The 17192-nt window shown below is 44.6% G+C and overlaps 1 protein-coding gene across 1 annotated transcript in view; it reads left to right on the forward strand.

Moving 5' to 3' along the window:
• LOC134540332 (uncharacterized) overlaps nucleotides 1-15915 on the forward strand; it is a 70517-nt gene extending 54602 nt beyond the window's left edge. Inside the window, exons 11-13 of the mRNA XM_063382994.1 lie at nucleotides 3971-4183; nucleotides 9837-10052; nucleotides 14970-15915. Of these exons, the coding sequence (XP_063239064.1) occupies nucleotides 3971-4183; nucleotides 9837-10052; nucleotides 14970-15139 (599 nt within the window). The 3' untranslated portion in view covers nucleotides 15140-15915. The remainder of the gene's footprint in view (nucleotides 1-3970; nucleotides 4184-9836; nucleotides 10053-14969) is intronic.
• The last annotated feature ends 1277 nt before the right edge of the window (nucleotides 15916-17192 follow it).

Genomic DNA, 17192 nt, shown 5'->3' on the forward strand with positions numbered 1-17192 from the left:
CCTGATTTTATCATTCTTTTTTTTTAATTGCCTCCCACTATGGAAGCAATTTTAAAGACGTATTCACGTCAAACCAATTTTATTATTCATAATAGCTTCTTGAAATATAAACTTGAAATTGTTATACCTTCCCAAAAAAAAGTTTATGTTCGCCCGCTGAGGTACAAGCAATACTGTAACGGAGATTATGGCCCACCACCACACCAGCAGAAATTCAGTTTATCCAAACCAACAACATCTACACTCAGATCAGCTGTACTCACAATTTCTCTGGTTGCTGCAGCAAAAAACACTCGTAGCTAATCTCAAAACAGGGCATTTAAATTTCTTCGTGCCTTTAAATAAATAAATATGTCCTGGCCTGTCCCCGAAAGCCAAACAAACGTGCTCGAGGCTCAACGTGTTTAAATTCAAAGTCTCATGAAAAGTTCTGCGCCGCGTCCGCGCATGGCCTGTGCACTCCAACAGTCACCCGGCCAATTTGACTCCCCGCGCGCGCGAGGCGTTAATACGAGGTCTCGCCTCGGCTAGCAGCGGACTCTCAATGTCTTGTCACTGCGCATCACATAACAGCCAACGTCTTTATTACAGGGCAGCCAACTCACACTTCCTATTGCCAACTGTCACCTAAATTCTGTACACGATGAAACTGATTCCGCACTCACGCGCAACTCTCTAGCGATACAATAAAATTAAAAACAACAAGAAATTATTAAAAAGCCTAGGATAAATAACTTTTTATTAAAAAAAATAAACCATCAGTTAAATAAAACAACATTTAAATATTTAAATAAAGATATAAAAAAGCAAACAAATATTATATGTATGTTTCAAAGGCAAAAAAGGATTTTCGCCAGAGACCTAGTCACACAATTTCATAAGAATAACATTACATTTGAAATAGTGGAATTTAAGACAAGCCAATTCATATTTCAGAATTTTAGATTTTTCTATTGCTTTCAAATACCGGTGTGTGTCGTTCACCTAAGGAAGAATCACCAGAGAAAAATCTGCGACCACACCGTGAGTTGTCATCTTGTGGCAATGTTATCAGTTATTTACTTGCAATGACACAATCGATCACAACTATTCAAAATTATTCTAGCTAATGAATAGAAATACACCTTATATTTCTTCGAAAACGTTGCCGCTGGTTGCAAGAGAAATCAAGTTTTATGAACTTTGTTTCGCGTGAGCGAAAATCGTTTAGCCCTAGATGTGTTGGCTCGACGTTTAGGGAATCTTCCCTGGACCATTCTCTCATTAAGATCACTGGATCGCGAATTGAAGATAAGAATGGTGAAAATGACCATAAGTGTTATGTTTGTCCCCAGTCGTTTGATAAGTTTGAAACCTCTCGAATGTATACACTAAAAATTTTTTTTACGTTTGCGAACATGCGTGGCGATATAATTTATTGGGAATAATGAGGTTATTAAATTATCCTGGACGTGTAGAAGACACAGTCTTTAATGATTCATGTAATGTAAATTTTCATTTAATAAAATTTTTTGGACGTACGCCTGTGCAGTTTTGCACTGTTTGTCAATGAAAAAAAAATTAAATAGTGGAAAATAAGATATAAAAAGGAAAACTTAAGTAAGTTTATGTCGAACAGATGGATCAAACTGTGAAACTACACATGTATTAAGGACATATTTAGTTCCATTGTTGGGCCCATCTGTTCGAAAACAGTGTGTTTAGGCTTGTTCTCTGTGGTTTTAAATTTATTTTGCTCTTGAATTTATTTTAAAAGCCAAAAATTTAATGGCGTGTGTCCAAAAAAATTGTATTAGATCATGTCGGTGACAGCGGACTCTAGTACGAAGCGAAAATGATGCTTGGAAGAATTTTATTTCTACCAGAATTCGATGCCACGGGTTATCCAGGCGTCCCTGATTGAAACTGACCTAGGTCACAAGAGCTGGTAAAGGACAATGACGGGGGAGTAAACGTTGAGTGTACGGGCAACGTCTGCCGCTTTTCCAAACTGCGAACTCTTTTTTTTTTTTTTGCGAGAGATGAGTGCTCTAGCTAATCGACGACCGTGGCATCGCCCTCCACAACTCATCAGTTCTGATGTCTTTTACTTGCCCATCGTTCGTCATTTAAACGAGAAAAAACCAAGACTGCTTACTTACAGTCACTGAGAAAAAATTAATAACGAAACATGGCAGTACTCTTCTGAGGAGTGTGTATTTTTTATACGCTTGAAGTCATTCTGTTTAGGCAACCGGTATTCAAAACTAACACTTTAGGAAAAATCTCAACAAAGTCACCATGAAGCTAGTATTGTTAAAGATTTAACAACACAAAAACAAATGATATGCATTACAATGTATTACATACAAAAAAAGTGTTTTGCACAACTGAAATTTTGACTTAATTATTAACACGACAAAGATTGCTCAGACCCACTTCTTGATTTATTAACTTCCATACATGGATAGAAGAAATGGACAGTTATGTAGAAGTTATTAGCAGTTGAACACAACTACATTTTTGTAGGAATTGAGCTGTATACCGGCATTTTAAATCTGTGTCCTGTTGTAGAAAAGGTTAACGTTATTCGAATGATTCTCGCAATGAGTTAAGATATCTGTGGTTTCATCACCAGCTGATTTTCTCTTGTTCTCCTTGTAGTCGTTTATTCGTCTTCGTTGTCCATTCTTGAGGTCATTATGCAACAACTCGGTGATGAAGTATGCCCTTTTAAATGTTACGAAAACTTTTTGTGAATGATTTTTTTTCATTGGAGGATATTCATCCCAAAATTTTTTTAACAGCAGCTCATATTGGCTTGCATTGTCGGCCATTGTCGAGATTCTTCTTGAATGACCGGCGTGAGCCAACTGTTCTCAGACTCAAGGATTGCACCTCCACCACTCCTCCCAAATAGGGTAGATTGGGATTCGACTTACAGAACAGTTTGAAAACTTCCGGAGGAAGTAAAATGGAGACTGAACTGACATGGGGATTACTCCCCTCTTGTGATCGGGAAGGTGTTAGAGCCTTTGCCCCCTGCCTCACCCAGCTATGTGAGCCAGATATGTTCAGACCTTTTGGTCGGAATCCTCTACCAGTCCTCCCAAATACGCGCCTTTCAAGGGTAGGTTGGGAGTCGGCTTACAGATCCTTTTGTTTACATTCCAGAGCAAGTAATACTACGACAGAGATGTCTTCGTTAAAATGTCCATAAATTGTCTGTAGTTTAAAATAAAACATAATACAATGGGGAAAAATGCAGAGAGTGGACGATATAACAGTTGAAGGTAGCATTTACCAAGCTTAGGTACCAGCAACAGCATTATTTGTGTACACGTTATCAGCAACAGAATAAAGATCTGTTAGAAGTTGGCATTTGCTAAGAGTGAATCTTTAATTTCAGTTCAAATGATGATCCCCAATGTAACAAGTGATTACTCCCGCCCTTTGATCAGAAAGGTGTCATAGCTTCCGCCATGACCAGGCTAGGACAGCCCAGCACAGTCACCACCTTAGCCCCCTGCTTCCATTCAGCTAACCAGACAGTTGGCCGTGTCCTGAGCCCTAAGACTTCATCAGCACTGCTGGCGCCTACCCCGATTTCCCACATCACACCGGGACCCCCTCAAAAACACCCGGTGAACCCGTGGTCCGGTCAGTGGCGTAGCCAGGATTTGTGTATGGGGTGTGTGTTTAGAAGCATGACCCCCCCCCCCCCCCGGATTAAAGTGCGGGGGGGTCCGGGAGTCCTCCCATGGGAAAATTTGGATTTTGAGGTGTAAAATAGTGCTATTTTAGCAGTTTTCGGTTCTTAAAATTAAATATTGTAACGGTAAAACTTTTATTAAATTTTAATATGAAATTTGTTTGAGTGATGAAGAAGAAACCCCCCCCCCCCCCCGGCTACGTCCATGGGTCCGGTGAAGGACTATCCAACTTCTGCTAGCTGCGAGCCATCAGTGCCGGGACGTGGTTGTTCCAGCAGGCGCCGCCGCCGCCGTGCCGCAGTTCGGCCGAGTGTCGTTCCTGCCCCCCTCCTCGCCGCTGCTGAGCCAGCTGCGCGACGTGGACCCGGCCACGCTGTGCTCCGAGGGCCCCGAGTGCGACGCGCGGGCCTTAACCAAGGGCTTCTGCGAGTGCACGCACGTGGTGGCCGTCCCTCTGGGCGCCAGCGTCGAGATCCTGCTCGTCGACCTGGGTGAGGGGCACCAGAGACTCATCTTCGTCGACCTGGGGGAGGGGCACCGGAGACCCATCTTCGTCGACCTGGGGGAGGGGCACCAGAGACCCATCTTCGTCGACCTGGGTGAGGGGCGCCGGAGACCCATCTTCGTCGACCTGGGTGAGGGACACCGGGGACCCATCTTCGTCGACCTGGGTGAGGGACACCGGGGACCCATCTTCGTCGACCTGGGGGAGGGGCACCGGAGACTCATCTTCGTCGACCTGGGTGAGGGACACCGGGGACCCATCTTCGTCGACCTGGGGGAGGGGCACCGGAGACCCATCTTCGTCGACCTGGGTGAGGGACACCGGGGACCCATCTTCGTCGACCCGGGGGAGGGACACCGGGGACCCATCTTCGTCGACCCGGGGGAGGGGCACCAGAGACACATCTTCGTCGACCTGGGGGAGGGGCACCGGAGACCCATCTTCGTCGACCTGGGGGAGGGGCACCAGAGACACATCTTCGTCGACCTGGGGGAGGGGCACCGGAGACCCATCTTCGTCGACCTGGGGGAGGGGCACCGGAGACCCATCTTCGTCGACATGGGGGAGGGGCACCGGAGACCCATCTTCGTCGACCTGGGTGAGGGGCGCCGGAGACCCATCTTCGTCGACCTGGGTGAGGGACACCGGGGACCCATCTTCGTCGACCTGGGTGAGGGACACCGGGGACCCATCTTCGTCGACCTGGGTGAGGGACACCGGGGACCCATCTTCGTCGACCTGGGGGAGGGGCACCGGAGACCCATCTTCGTCGACCTGGGGGAGGGGCACCAGAGACCCATCTTCGTCGACCTGGGTGAGGGGCGCCGGAGACCCATCTTCGTCGACCTGGGTGAGGGACACCGGGGACCCATCTTCGTCGACCTGGGTGAGGGACACCGGGGACCCATCTTCGTCGACCTGGGTGAGGGACACCGGGGACCCATCTTCGTCGACCCGGGGGAGGGACACCGGGGACCCATCTTCGTCGACCCGGGTGAGGGGCACCAGAGACCCATCTTCGTCGACCTGGGGGAGGGGCACCGGAGACCCATCTTCGTCGACCTGGGTGAGGGGCACCAGAGACCCATCTTCGTCGACCTGGGGGAGGGGCACCGGAGACCCATCTTCGTCGACCTGGGGGAGGGGCACCAGAGACCCATCTTCGTCGACCTGGGTGAGGGGCGCCGGAGACCCATCTTCGTCGACCTGGGTGAGGGACACCGGGGACCCATCTTCGTCGACCTGGGTGAGGGACACCGGGGACCCATCTTCGTCGACCTGGGTGAGGGACACCGGGGACCCATCTTCGTCGACCTGGGTGAGGGGCACCGGGGACCCATCTTCGTCGACCTGGGTGAGGGACACCGGGGACCCATCTTCGTCGACCTAGGTGAGGGACACCAGAGACCCATCTTCGTCGACCTGGGTGAGGGGCGCCGGAGACCCATCTTCGTCGACCTGGGTGAGGGACACCGGGGACCCATCTTCGTCGACCTGGGTGAGGGACACCGGGGACCCATCTTCGTCGACCTGGGTGAGGGACACCGGGGACCCATCTTCGTCGACCTGGGTGAGGGACACCGGGGACCCATCTTCGTCGACCTGGGTGAGGGGCACCGGGGACCCATCTTCGTCGACCTGGGTGAGGGACACCGGGGACCCATCTTCGTCGACCTGGGTGAGGGACACCGGGGACCCATCTTCGTCGACCTGGGTGAGGGACACCGGGGACCCATCTTCGTCGACCTGGGTGAGGGGCACCGGGGACCCATCTTCGTCGACCTGGGTGAGGGGCACCGGGGACCCATCTTCGTCGACCTGGGTGAGGGACACCGGGGACCCATCTTCGTCGACCTGGGTGAGGGACACCGGGGACCCATCTTCGTCGACCTGGGTGAGGGACACCGGGGACCCATCTTCGTCGACCTGGGTGAGGGACACCGGGGACCCATCTTCGTCGACCTGGGTGAGGGACACCGGGGACCCATCTTCGTCGACCTGGGTGAGGGACACCGGGGACCCATCTTCGTCGACCTGGGTGAGGGGCACCGGGGACCCATCTTCGTCGACCTGGGTGAGGGACACCGGGGACCCATCTTCGTCGACCTGGGTGAGGGACACCGGGGACCCATCTTCGTCGACCTGGGTGAGGGACACCGGGGACCCATCTTCGTCGACCTGGGTGAGGGGCACCGGGGACCCATCTTCGTCGACCTGGGTGAGGGACACCGGGGACCCATCTTCGTCGACCTGGGTGAGGGACACCGGGGACCCATCTTCGTCGACCTGGGTGAGGGACACCGGGGACCCATCTTCGTCGACCTGGGTGAGGGACACCGGAGACCCATCTTCGTCGACCTGGGTGAGGGACACCGGGGACCCATCTTCGTCGACCTGGGTGAGGGACACCGGGGACCCATCTTCGTCGACCTGGGTGAGGGACACCAGAGACCCATCTTCGTCGACCTGGGTGAGGGACACCGGGGACCCATCTTCGACGACCTGGGTGAGGGGCACCGGGGACCCATCTTCGTCGACCTGGGTGAGGGACACCGGGGACCCATCTTCGTCGACCTGGGTGAGGGACACCAGAGACCCATCTTCGTCGACCTGGGTGAGGGACACCGGGGACCCATCTTCGTCGACCTGGGTGAGGGGCACCGGGGACCCATCTTCGTCGACCTGGGTGAGGGACACCGGGGACCCATCTTCGTCGACCTGGGTGAGGGACACCGGGGACCCATCTTCGTCGACCTGGGTGAGGGGCACCGGGGACCCATCTTCGTCGACCTGGGTGAGGGACACCGGGGACCCATCTTCGTCGACCTGGGCGAGGGACACCGGGGACCCATCTTCGTCGACCTGGGTGAGGGACACCGGGGACCCATCTTCGTCGACCTGGGTGAGGGGCACCGGAGACCCATCTTCGTCGACCTGGGTGAGGGACACCGGGGACCCATCTTCGTCGACCTGGGTGAGGGACACCGGGGACCCATCTTCGTCGACCTGGGTGAGGGACACCGGGGACCCATCTTCGTCGACCTGGGTGAGGGGCACCGGAGACCCATCTTCGTCGACCTGGGTGAGGGGCACCGGAGACCCATCTTCGTCGACCTAGGTGAGGGACACCAGAGACTCATCTTCGTCGACCTAGGTGAGGGACACCAGAGACCCATCTTCGTCGACCTGGGTGAGGGACACCAGAGACCCATCTTCGTCGACCTGGGTGAGGGACACCAGAGACCCATCTTCGTCGACCTGGGTGAGGGGCGCCGGAGACCCATCTTCGTCGACCTGGGTGAGGGGCGCCGCTGCCACGGTCCTCCGCTTCCACGTCTAACAGATGTCAGATGCGCAACGCCTCTCGGTGCACGGCATTCGGTAATGGGAGACCTAAAGATGCACATCAGGTTCTGCACATTCCCGACTACACCCGAACAAGTCACCTTCGGCCAACTTCGGGATTTTTTTTTTATTTTTGCGCAGGAAAAATAAATGAATTCAAATATATTAAAAGTGGTCGGTTAGGTTAGCTACATTAAAAACACTTTAAAACACTATGGACGGTTAGTTAGGTTAGTATAACTTGATGTAAGTTTTTGGACATACGCCATTGCTAAGTACGTCTGTAGAAGAAAACTGAAAAAAAAACTAAAAAAAATTCCCTAAAGACAAAAAACACAAATTAAGCAAAAAATTGATGTTTCAACAGGATATAAACACCACATAATATTCGATAACAGGAATATGGTCAACAAACAAAGAAAAATGGACTAAGAGAACAAAAAAAACCCACAAATGACAGCACAACAATATCGAACCCAAAAAAATTCAGCACAACAATAGTTCAAACGAGACAAAAACACGACCAAACGAAAAGACAAAACTAACAAAATAGTTTTCTAAAACAGAAACAAGATAATAGGTTAATGTAGCTACATTAAAATAAACAGAGATATATAAATATATATAAATAAACCCGAGGTTGGCCGAAGGTGAATATTGTTCGGGTGTAATCGGGCAGGGACAGAACTTGATGGACATCTTAGGCTTCCCTTCGGGAATGTGTAACGGAAATGTGCAACAACGTTATATTAACCATTTAGTGAACGTTATCAATATAGGCAGTATTTTTATAAATATCACGGTCCTGGTCACAGTTCATTTTTACCGGAGCCGCTTCATTACATAGTTAAAAAAATCTCGGTCCGCAGATGAAATAATTCGATAGTCGACGTAGCTGCGCTCCGGGAACGAATTCTAGCGGCGGGTGCTGAAACTACGTGAGATTCGCGTCCAGAAATTTAGTTTGAAAACTGAATTTTGCGTAGGTTTATCACGCTGATTATTGCTTTTAAGAATTTTGAGTTAATTTTTTCGTGTCCAAGTTTTTTTTATATGTACTTGCGACATGAGAACACCTAATTCGCTCTTTACCAAGGTTACAGGTTATCTTTCTCCGGCGAGAAGGAACTGAAATATTCGCTCACATTTCCCCCCCTTCTTTTACGCCACGGATATGCGGTAACGTGTGGCTGCTATCGGGTTCATGAACTTGAAGGGGAAAGATAGAAATGACGCAGCAGTGATTTAACGGAATTCTCGTAACGCTGCGAGTGTTTGTCTACTCCTCAATTTTTCGTGAAGGCTAACTAACGATTGACGCTACCATATCTCTTTTATTTTCTTTAACGTAACTTTAATTAATTAATTCGTGTGGAAAAGAGTTATTGATTTGTGAAATTAATTTTAATGTGAACAGTGTGTTTTATCCATAAACCTAAAAAAAAATTTAAAAAAATAGTTTCACTTCTTTCGCACGTAGACTTCACGCACACACATGTTTATTACAGTAATTTTTGGACGGTCTTATGTAAAAATGGTTCAACCCACAAACATTTTCAACTGAGTAAATTGAGCTCAAAGTTAAACACACAATAACCGGTATTGTGGCAGTGTGTTTAATGTTTGGTCGCAATATGGCATAGTAGCAAGGAATGTCGGTTGAAAAAATTTAGCTCAATTAAAAGTGTCATTTTTACCTACACAATTATTTCAATAACTTTTATTTTTCCTTTTGTTGGTTAACTCATTTGTGCATAACACCATCCATTTGAGATAAAAACAGATTACACCCTATCTTTAATATGTTTAAAATGTTTTAAAAAAAATTGGTTGTCTGTAAAGTCGGTTTACGAACGATAGTTTAACATGACAACGTCATAACAAAACATTGATGTAATGATTGCATACTTTATGAATAAAATTGAATCATTTTTATTTTAATAATAAAAATATAAATACTTGAAATTATACTAGTAATCAGATTTTTGAAATGCAAGACTAATTAACCTTTATTGCCGAAATTGTTGTTGTAATAAGCAATGAAAACCACATTAACTTTTCACTTCACTTTATATAAACAGTCGAGTGGAAGAGAGATAGATGCGGCGCAAGCGTACAATGAGCGTAACGGGACACAGCGTAACGGAAAAATGTGCGAAACGGGACACTTTTTCGTGCGTGCGGGCGGCGTTCATCGATTTATTAGACGTTGTCACGACAAGAAATGTATCTCTGTCGTAAGGGACTTGTGATCAGTGTTGTGACGATGTGTCTGGGTGTCTGGATGATTGCAGGCCACGGCAGCAACGAGTCCCGGACCTTCCACCTGCACGGGCTGGGGTTCCGGGAGCTGGGGTCGCGGGCTCTCGGCCGGGCCCTGGGACACTCGGAGGTGCTGCTGATGGACTCCCGGGAGCTGCCCCTCGCCGCGGCCCCGTCGCCCTTAGTGGACACCGCCGCGGTGCCCAACAAGGGCTACTCCGTCTGGCGACTGCGCGCTGACAACCCGGGTGAGCCACCCTCCCTGTCCGCGTCCGCACCGCATCCTCGAGATAGGCAACAAGCTTTTATAGGCCTGTCCAAACACGTCTACGTTTCGGCGTTGTGGTAACGACCCCCCTGATGGGGACGCACCACAACGCCGAACGTACAATAACGCTGAAAACCATAACGCCGAATGCCAAATTGACTACAACGCCGACAGCTAGAAAACTACAACTGTACTACAACGCCGAATTACCACAACACCGAAATACATTAACACCGAACAATGTCATTGCAGGACTGCCACAAAGGTTAGGTTAGGTAAGGTTAGCACACAAATTCATTCAGTTGTTTTTCATTTTGCTCCTGTGCCCCCCCCCCCCCCCCTCACCGCAGCAACATTTTTCGGCGTTACTGTATTTCGACGTTGTGGTACACAGCAGTTTCCTAGCTGTCGGCGTTGCGATCAATTTGGCATTCGGCGTTATGGTACGTTCGGCGTTGTGGTAACGACCCTTCCCTGATTCCACCTTTGAGGTGCCGGTGCAGGGAGGGAGGAGGTGCGGAAAGCCGGACATGTTCCGGAAAACATGTCTACGCCTGCACGCGTGGTCGAGAAGCGAGGCTTCATGGAATTGGGGGGAAGGGGGGGAGGGGTTAAGCCACTTCATAGCCCGAGTTTCATTGTTCATTTCATTTTATAGGGTATATTCATGTTAAATTTAAATTCTTAAAATATCGCGTGTTACAACTTTTCTTTACATGAAAAGTTGAAACTATCAAATAACTGTGTTCGAGACCATACATGTTGGAAACACTCAAAAGCCTTTTTCTGACAGATTTTTGGCTCATTTCGCACTAGGAAAACTCAAAACGCGCCACTCTGCAACATTTACAATTGTTAGATCAAAAAAATTTTTCGGAGGAACTAGTGCCATGTCAAACATTTTTTTTAAAATCTCTATTAGTATTCCTTTCCAAGCATGTCCCAGTTTGCGATTTCCTTCTTGCGCTTCTAAAATAAACCTATTGGTGTGGAATCTTGATTCCGCCATAACTTGAAGAAATGGCAGTACCTATATCAGGGAAGTAGTGATGATTATAAACGCGCCAGTGTGTGCACACACCCCGGGGCCACTGCTGGCGTAAATGCGCCACTCGGCGAGAATAGTTCTGTTTGGTGCACTAGCGGCGGCCTACCCGGGCACACATACGAAAAACAATTAAGAGTTCGCCAAGGGCCGAAAGGTACTTTTGATTTCGTATTAAATTTTTAAACTGTATTTTTAGAAGAGTTAAAATGACTAAAACGCGTGTTTTCAAAGTAATTTTTTGGCGTAAAAGAACCGGTAAAGATGCTTGAAAGCACTTAAGGGACTTGCATGACACCTTTATCTTCATTTATCGACCATATAACGCTACGGTCACCGCTCAAGTTTCACAGTTATCCTGTGACGACGAGAAGACCGCGCGCCAGTCCAGAGGAGACACCGCGCTAGAAGCACCAGCGAGCGTCGCGCTTATCATCCCGCCTCACTAACACACATACACCCCTGACGAGGCAGGCCCCTTGACGGGGTTCCTCCCATTTCAGGTCATGATTTTATATTTATATTAATTACTGATCAACTTGTAGTATTTTTCAATTGTTTAATTTTCACGAAATTAAAAATATATACAGCGCATACTTTTTGCATATTTATCTGCCAAATTTACATTTTTAATGGTTTTTGTGTTGTACAAATAAGGAGAATTTAATTTATTGCAGAACTGAAACTTTTTAGGTTTAACTGCAATGCCACTGGCTACTTCATGATATGGTTAGCATTTCTATCACAGAAACTCATTTCATGTTTCTTGGCTGTCAAAATCGTAACAAATTTGAGAATTTTGAAATGCCAGGTAAAATTAATTAATATTTTCTGATAGAAATTCAAACTATTTGTTGAAGTAGCCAGTGGCATTGCAGTTATACCTAAACTGTTTCAGTTCTGCAATAAATTAAATTCTCCTTATTTGTACAACCTAAAAACATTAAAATTGTAAGTTTAGAAGATAATTATGCAAAAAGTATGCGCTGTATATATTTTTCATTTCGTGAAAGTTAAACAATTGAAAAAACTGCAAATTTATATATGGTTACTGTAAATATAAAATCTTTACCTGAAATGGGAGGCACCCCCTTAACGTCTTGGTTTGCAACCACATCCTTTATTTGTATGACGGCTTCTCCCGAGAAGTCTCGCTGGATGCGTCCCTGCAGGCAGATGTCAGTAAACTGAGAGTCATTTCAACAGGAATGTTTGAGAAATGACAGTCGGTCAAATTACTTCTCTGTTAAATTACTTTCGGCAGTGTGACTTTCGTTCCAGTGCCTCTGTCAACTACATGTTACCAGGAAGCAATAGTTCCTTATTGCGTATCTAAGTTTATATAAAAAAAATGAATGATTCACATTTTAAAAAATTAACTATATTTTGCCTGTTGTACAGTTTCGCATTAAAAAATATTCAACCGCTTAATTTATTTTAATTTTTTATGTTAAAAACTATTGTATACGTTGCACGGAACAACTGCTCTCTAAAGACAACGTTCCTTATTGGGTATTCAGTTTATTTCAAAGCCTATAGAAAAAAATTATTTTACAATATCAAATCATCAACACATTAAACAACTAACTCTGTTTTAATTTTTCACATTAAACTACAAACTCTGATTTTTTTACTTTAAAATACAAATGAATTAGTTACACAGAACAATTTCTTCTAGAAACAATGTTCCTCAAAGTTTTATACATAATTTTCAAAATAAAATATATTTTGGTAACTTCATCACAAATAGAACCCTTTCGTTTCTTTATTTTTTTAACTTAATATATAATTTTTTAAAATAAAACTTATGCCCAATAAGGAAAAATTAACTCACACTTTCGATCTAGTGCCTGTCATTCAAAAGATTGTTCTCAGAGATAACTGTTTTTTCCGTAAAGATTAACATTCGGGTTGTCGGTCAAATACTGTCTGTAAAACGAATTTCGTTCAAATAATATTTAAAGTGTAATTGTTTTCGCAGATCGACCTTTGATCTAGTTCATGTTAGACTGTTGACAGTTCTCTGAAAGATAAATATTTTCATTTTTGATAAAATAACTTGCTAGGTAAATGATTGCTGACCAGAGGATTGTCGGTAAAATGACTTTGCGGTTTATTTAACTTACAGCAAAATGACTTTCGGTTTAGAGCCTGCAAGTCAACTGCCTGTAATATTAATTAATATAAGTAAAAGACTCATGCTTTTAAATAATTAGAATTTAATTTTCCAAAATATTGGTTACATTTCGTAAGCCAAATATTCGATGGAAGGTCAAGCTACTAAACTTGTTGAAAAATGATTTAAATCAGCAGTATTTGTTTAAGCATTGCTAGTTTGAATTTAATGTCCGAAGAACGGACAAAGAAAGATGAATAGACAAATACACAGAAAAGAAGACAAAATCAGACAATGACAAATGTTCGACGCTGTTTGATGTTTTTTTTTGTCCAGAATATCTGCGTATTGCTGTGTTGTCCAAAGTTGTTGTTCACTGTATTACACTTTTTTTTGTGCCTCAAACTGTCTCGTAATCAGTCCAATGTGTTTGCCGATGCAGTGACATTGTACTGACTCATTCCTTACAACGGAATTTTCTGTTCTGTCTTTGCATTTAGCATTTGAAATGGGCTATTTTTTGGCTCGTGTTTTATTTGCGTGTTTGCGAGTTCAAATTTCTCTGTCCGCTCCTCGGGAATTTTCTCTATGACGTATCAGTGTAATGTCCAAAATAATGATTTGATCAATTTTCCCCATTGTAATAATCGTTTAGAGAACTGAGCTAGTGATGTTTAGGAGGTTTTTGTTGGTGGATATGGAATATAGGGGTAACTGATTGGTGATGATGGCTGATAGAGGCACCTGGTGGGTGTTAACAGTGGATTAGATGCACATGACTCTCACGGGGTTGTAATGTAGCAACCTGGCACGCCTCTCATTCATATGTAATATATTTCATAAACTGTATTTCATGCTTGAACGTCATGGGTTGTTTTCTGGCTTGTTTTTTTCTGCGTGTTTAAAAAATTCGATTTTCTTTGTCCGCTCTTCGGTTTTTTTCTCTCTATCACGTATCAGTGTAATGTCCAAAATAATGATTTCATCGATCTTCTCCATTGTAATAATCATTTAGAGAACTGAGCTAGTGACGTCGAAACCTCCAAAATTATTTCATAAACTGTATTTTAAGCTTGAACAGTATGGGCTGTTTTCTGGCTTGTTTTTCTGTGTAAGTGAATTCAATTTTCTTTGGCCGCTCTTCCGGTTTTTTTCCTCTCTATCGCGTATCAGTGCAATGTCCAAGATAATGATTCAATCGATCTTCCCCGTCGTAGGAATCATTCAGAGAACTGATCTAGTGACGTCATAACCCTCCAACATTATTTCATAAACTGTATTGTAAGCTTGAACAGTATGGGCTGTTATATGGCTTGTTTTTCTGCGTGTTTGAAAATGCGACTTTCTTTGTCCGCACTTCGGGTTTTTTTCTCTATCACGTATCAGTGCAATGTCCAAAATAATGACTTGATCGATATTCTCCGTCATAGGAATCATTCAGAGAACTGATCTAGTGACGTCATAACCCTCCAACATTATTTCATAAACTGTATTGTAAGCTTGAACGGCATGGGCTGTTTTCTGGTTTGTTTTTCTGCGTGTTTGAAAATTCGATTTTCTTTGTCCGCTCTTCGGTTTTTTTTCTCTATCACGTATCAGTGCAATGTCCAAAATAATGCTTTAATCGATCTTCCCCATCGTAGGAATCATTCAGAGAACTGAGATAGTGACGTCGAAACCTCCAGAATTACTCCATGTACTGTCTTGTGAGCTCGAACGGCGTGGCGCGGCCGCAGGTTTCTGGCTGCTGGAGTCGCGGGGCCGCGGCGGCGGAGACGTGGCGGACGACTCCGGCGCCGGCCCGCAGCTGGTCCTGCGGGTCGGCCGAGACGAGGACATCCCTGCCGCCCCTGCCGGCTTCCCGCGCTGCGGCACCTTCAAGGGCCCCGACTTCCTGTTCACGTGACTTCCGCGCCTGCACGGGGGCCGCGAGGCACCGCCTCCCGGAAGCCTACCACTCACGTAGTTTCGGTTCCTCACCTCCCCCTAACCTAATGATGCGCCCCCCCCCCCCCCGCAATTTTTTATGCCATTTTCTCAATGGATTACTCAATTATTTTATAATATACTTTTTTAGTATTATATTTTATCACATTTTGCATTAATAAAAACTGATTTTCTAATAATAATTTTGGTCATATCAGGTAATATTTCCATCCTGAACCGACAGATGCCAAACTGCTTTTGTTGAGGAAAGTGTGCGGGGTTGCCAATTTGATTTGCAAGATCCCTTTCAATTATCAAAGCACCAGAAACGTATTTTCACATTAGAAGCTATAATTATGTAAATCATATATACTTTTTCTCGTCTTTTAAACACCCCCCCCCCCCCTGAAATTTTAATGACGCAGTCTGCATCGTTACCCCCCTTGTGGGCACCCCTGGGTTCCCTACCACGTTCGTGCAACTTCGGACTTCTCTCAAAAATTGAAATTTAAAAAAAAAATCGAAGGGTTAGGTTAGGTCAGGTCAGTCACAACATGCTTGTTTTCATTGGAAACTTCTGGTTTAGCGGCTGAAGTGGCGTTAATACCAAAACGCAAAACTTCGGAAATCTTCGGAAATTCTTTCTGGGAACCGAAAATACGTGAGTTGTAGGCTTCCCACCGCCTCCACCGCTTGTACATACCAACCTCTCGAAATAAAACTGTTTGTTTTTTTATTTATTGTTACAAAAAAAAACTGCCTCTGTTTTATTTCAGTGCATTTCCCTGTCAGTTTTTAACACACACAAACTTGAGAAAACCAAAGTGTGCATACTTACATAAAGCACACTCAAATGAAGTCAATACCCTGCACTGAGAGAAAGGTTTGTTTCCCTCAACAAAATATTTGTTTATATATGGTGAAATAAATGTATTTTCTTGATTCAAACAAATATTTTGTAGCAGGGAGGATTCTGTTGACCCAACAAAATGATTTTCTCGACTCAAATGTGTATTTTGTTAGGTGTAACAAATCATTTTTGTTTCTAACCGAGTTTGGTTAAACTAACAAAATGTTTGTTTCACCAAGTAAATATTTGTTTCGCCATATATAAACAAATATTTTTTTGATCCAAACAAACCCTTTGTCTCTGTGTGCGATGTCAAATTTTACGTGTCCAGACAGCACAGATAGATGCGTGGAATAAATAAATAATTGTCACGAAAATAATTACAGCACAGATAGATGCGTGGAATAAATAAATAATTGTCACGAAAATAATTACAGCACAGATAGATGCGTGGAATAAATAAATAATTGTCACGAAAATAATTACAGCACAGACGAACGCTGGGCTGACGACGAGAGAGTTGTAAAAATTAACACCAAAAACAGTTCAGTTTCATCTCTGTCTATCAAATGTGTTGTCGATAGTTGATTTTTTTTTTCAAGTTGTTTGGTTGATGATCCCATACCGATTCTACCAGCCAGAGGGGGAAAAAAACTGCCTTGCGAATATCTAACTTTATTCTTTAGAGTAGAGCGAAATTTTATGTATTATAGTCAGCACCATATCTTGATCTTAAAGCCGCAAGTTTATATTTGGTTTTTGGAAAGAGTTATTTCACTCCAATCCTAAGCAGGATTTTTTTATAACCGTTTACGAAGATTATGTTTATGTGTAGTCATGTGTTTTTTTTTTTTTTTTTTTTCACAATTTGAGCATAGACTACATGTTCCGTACGTTCACTCACAGTTGAGAATGACAAATTACTCTAAGCATGTACTGAAAATCGGTACGTATGATTTAATGAGATTACGCAGTAGCACGCCTATATTATTAAATTATAGTGGTGTCTTACGAAAAACTAGGCTTATAATGACTATAAAGTCTTATATTTCAGAGAGTTATGCTTTAAACGAAAAACGTTGAATAAATTTCCCATTTTGGAAATATACATTTGCATTACTGGGAATATTTTGATGATTTTTCGAATTTTTTAATTATGCCCTTTCGAACATCTTTGTTTTGT

Source organism: Bacillus rossius, chromosome 16 (assembly GCF_032445375.1).
Source record: "Bacillus rossius redtenbacheri isolate Brsri chromosome 16, Brsri_v3, whole genome shotgun sequence".
NCBI classification, from domain to species: Eukaryota; Metazoa; Arthropoda; class Insecta; order Phasmatodea; family Bacillidae; genus Bacillus; species Bacillus rossius.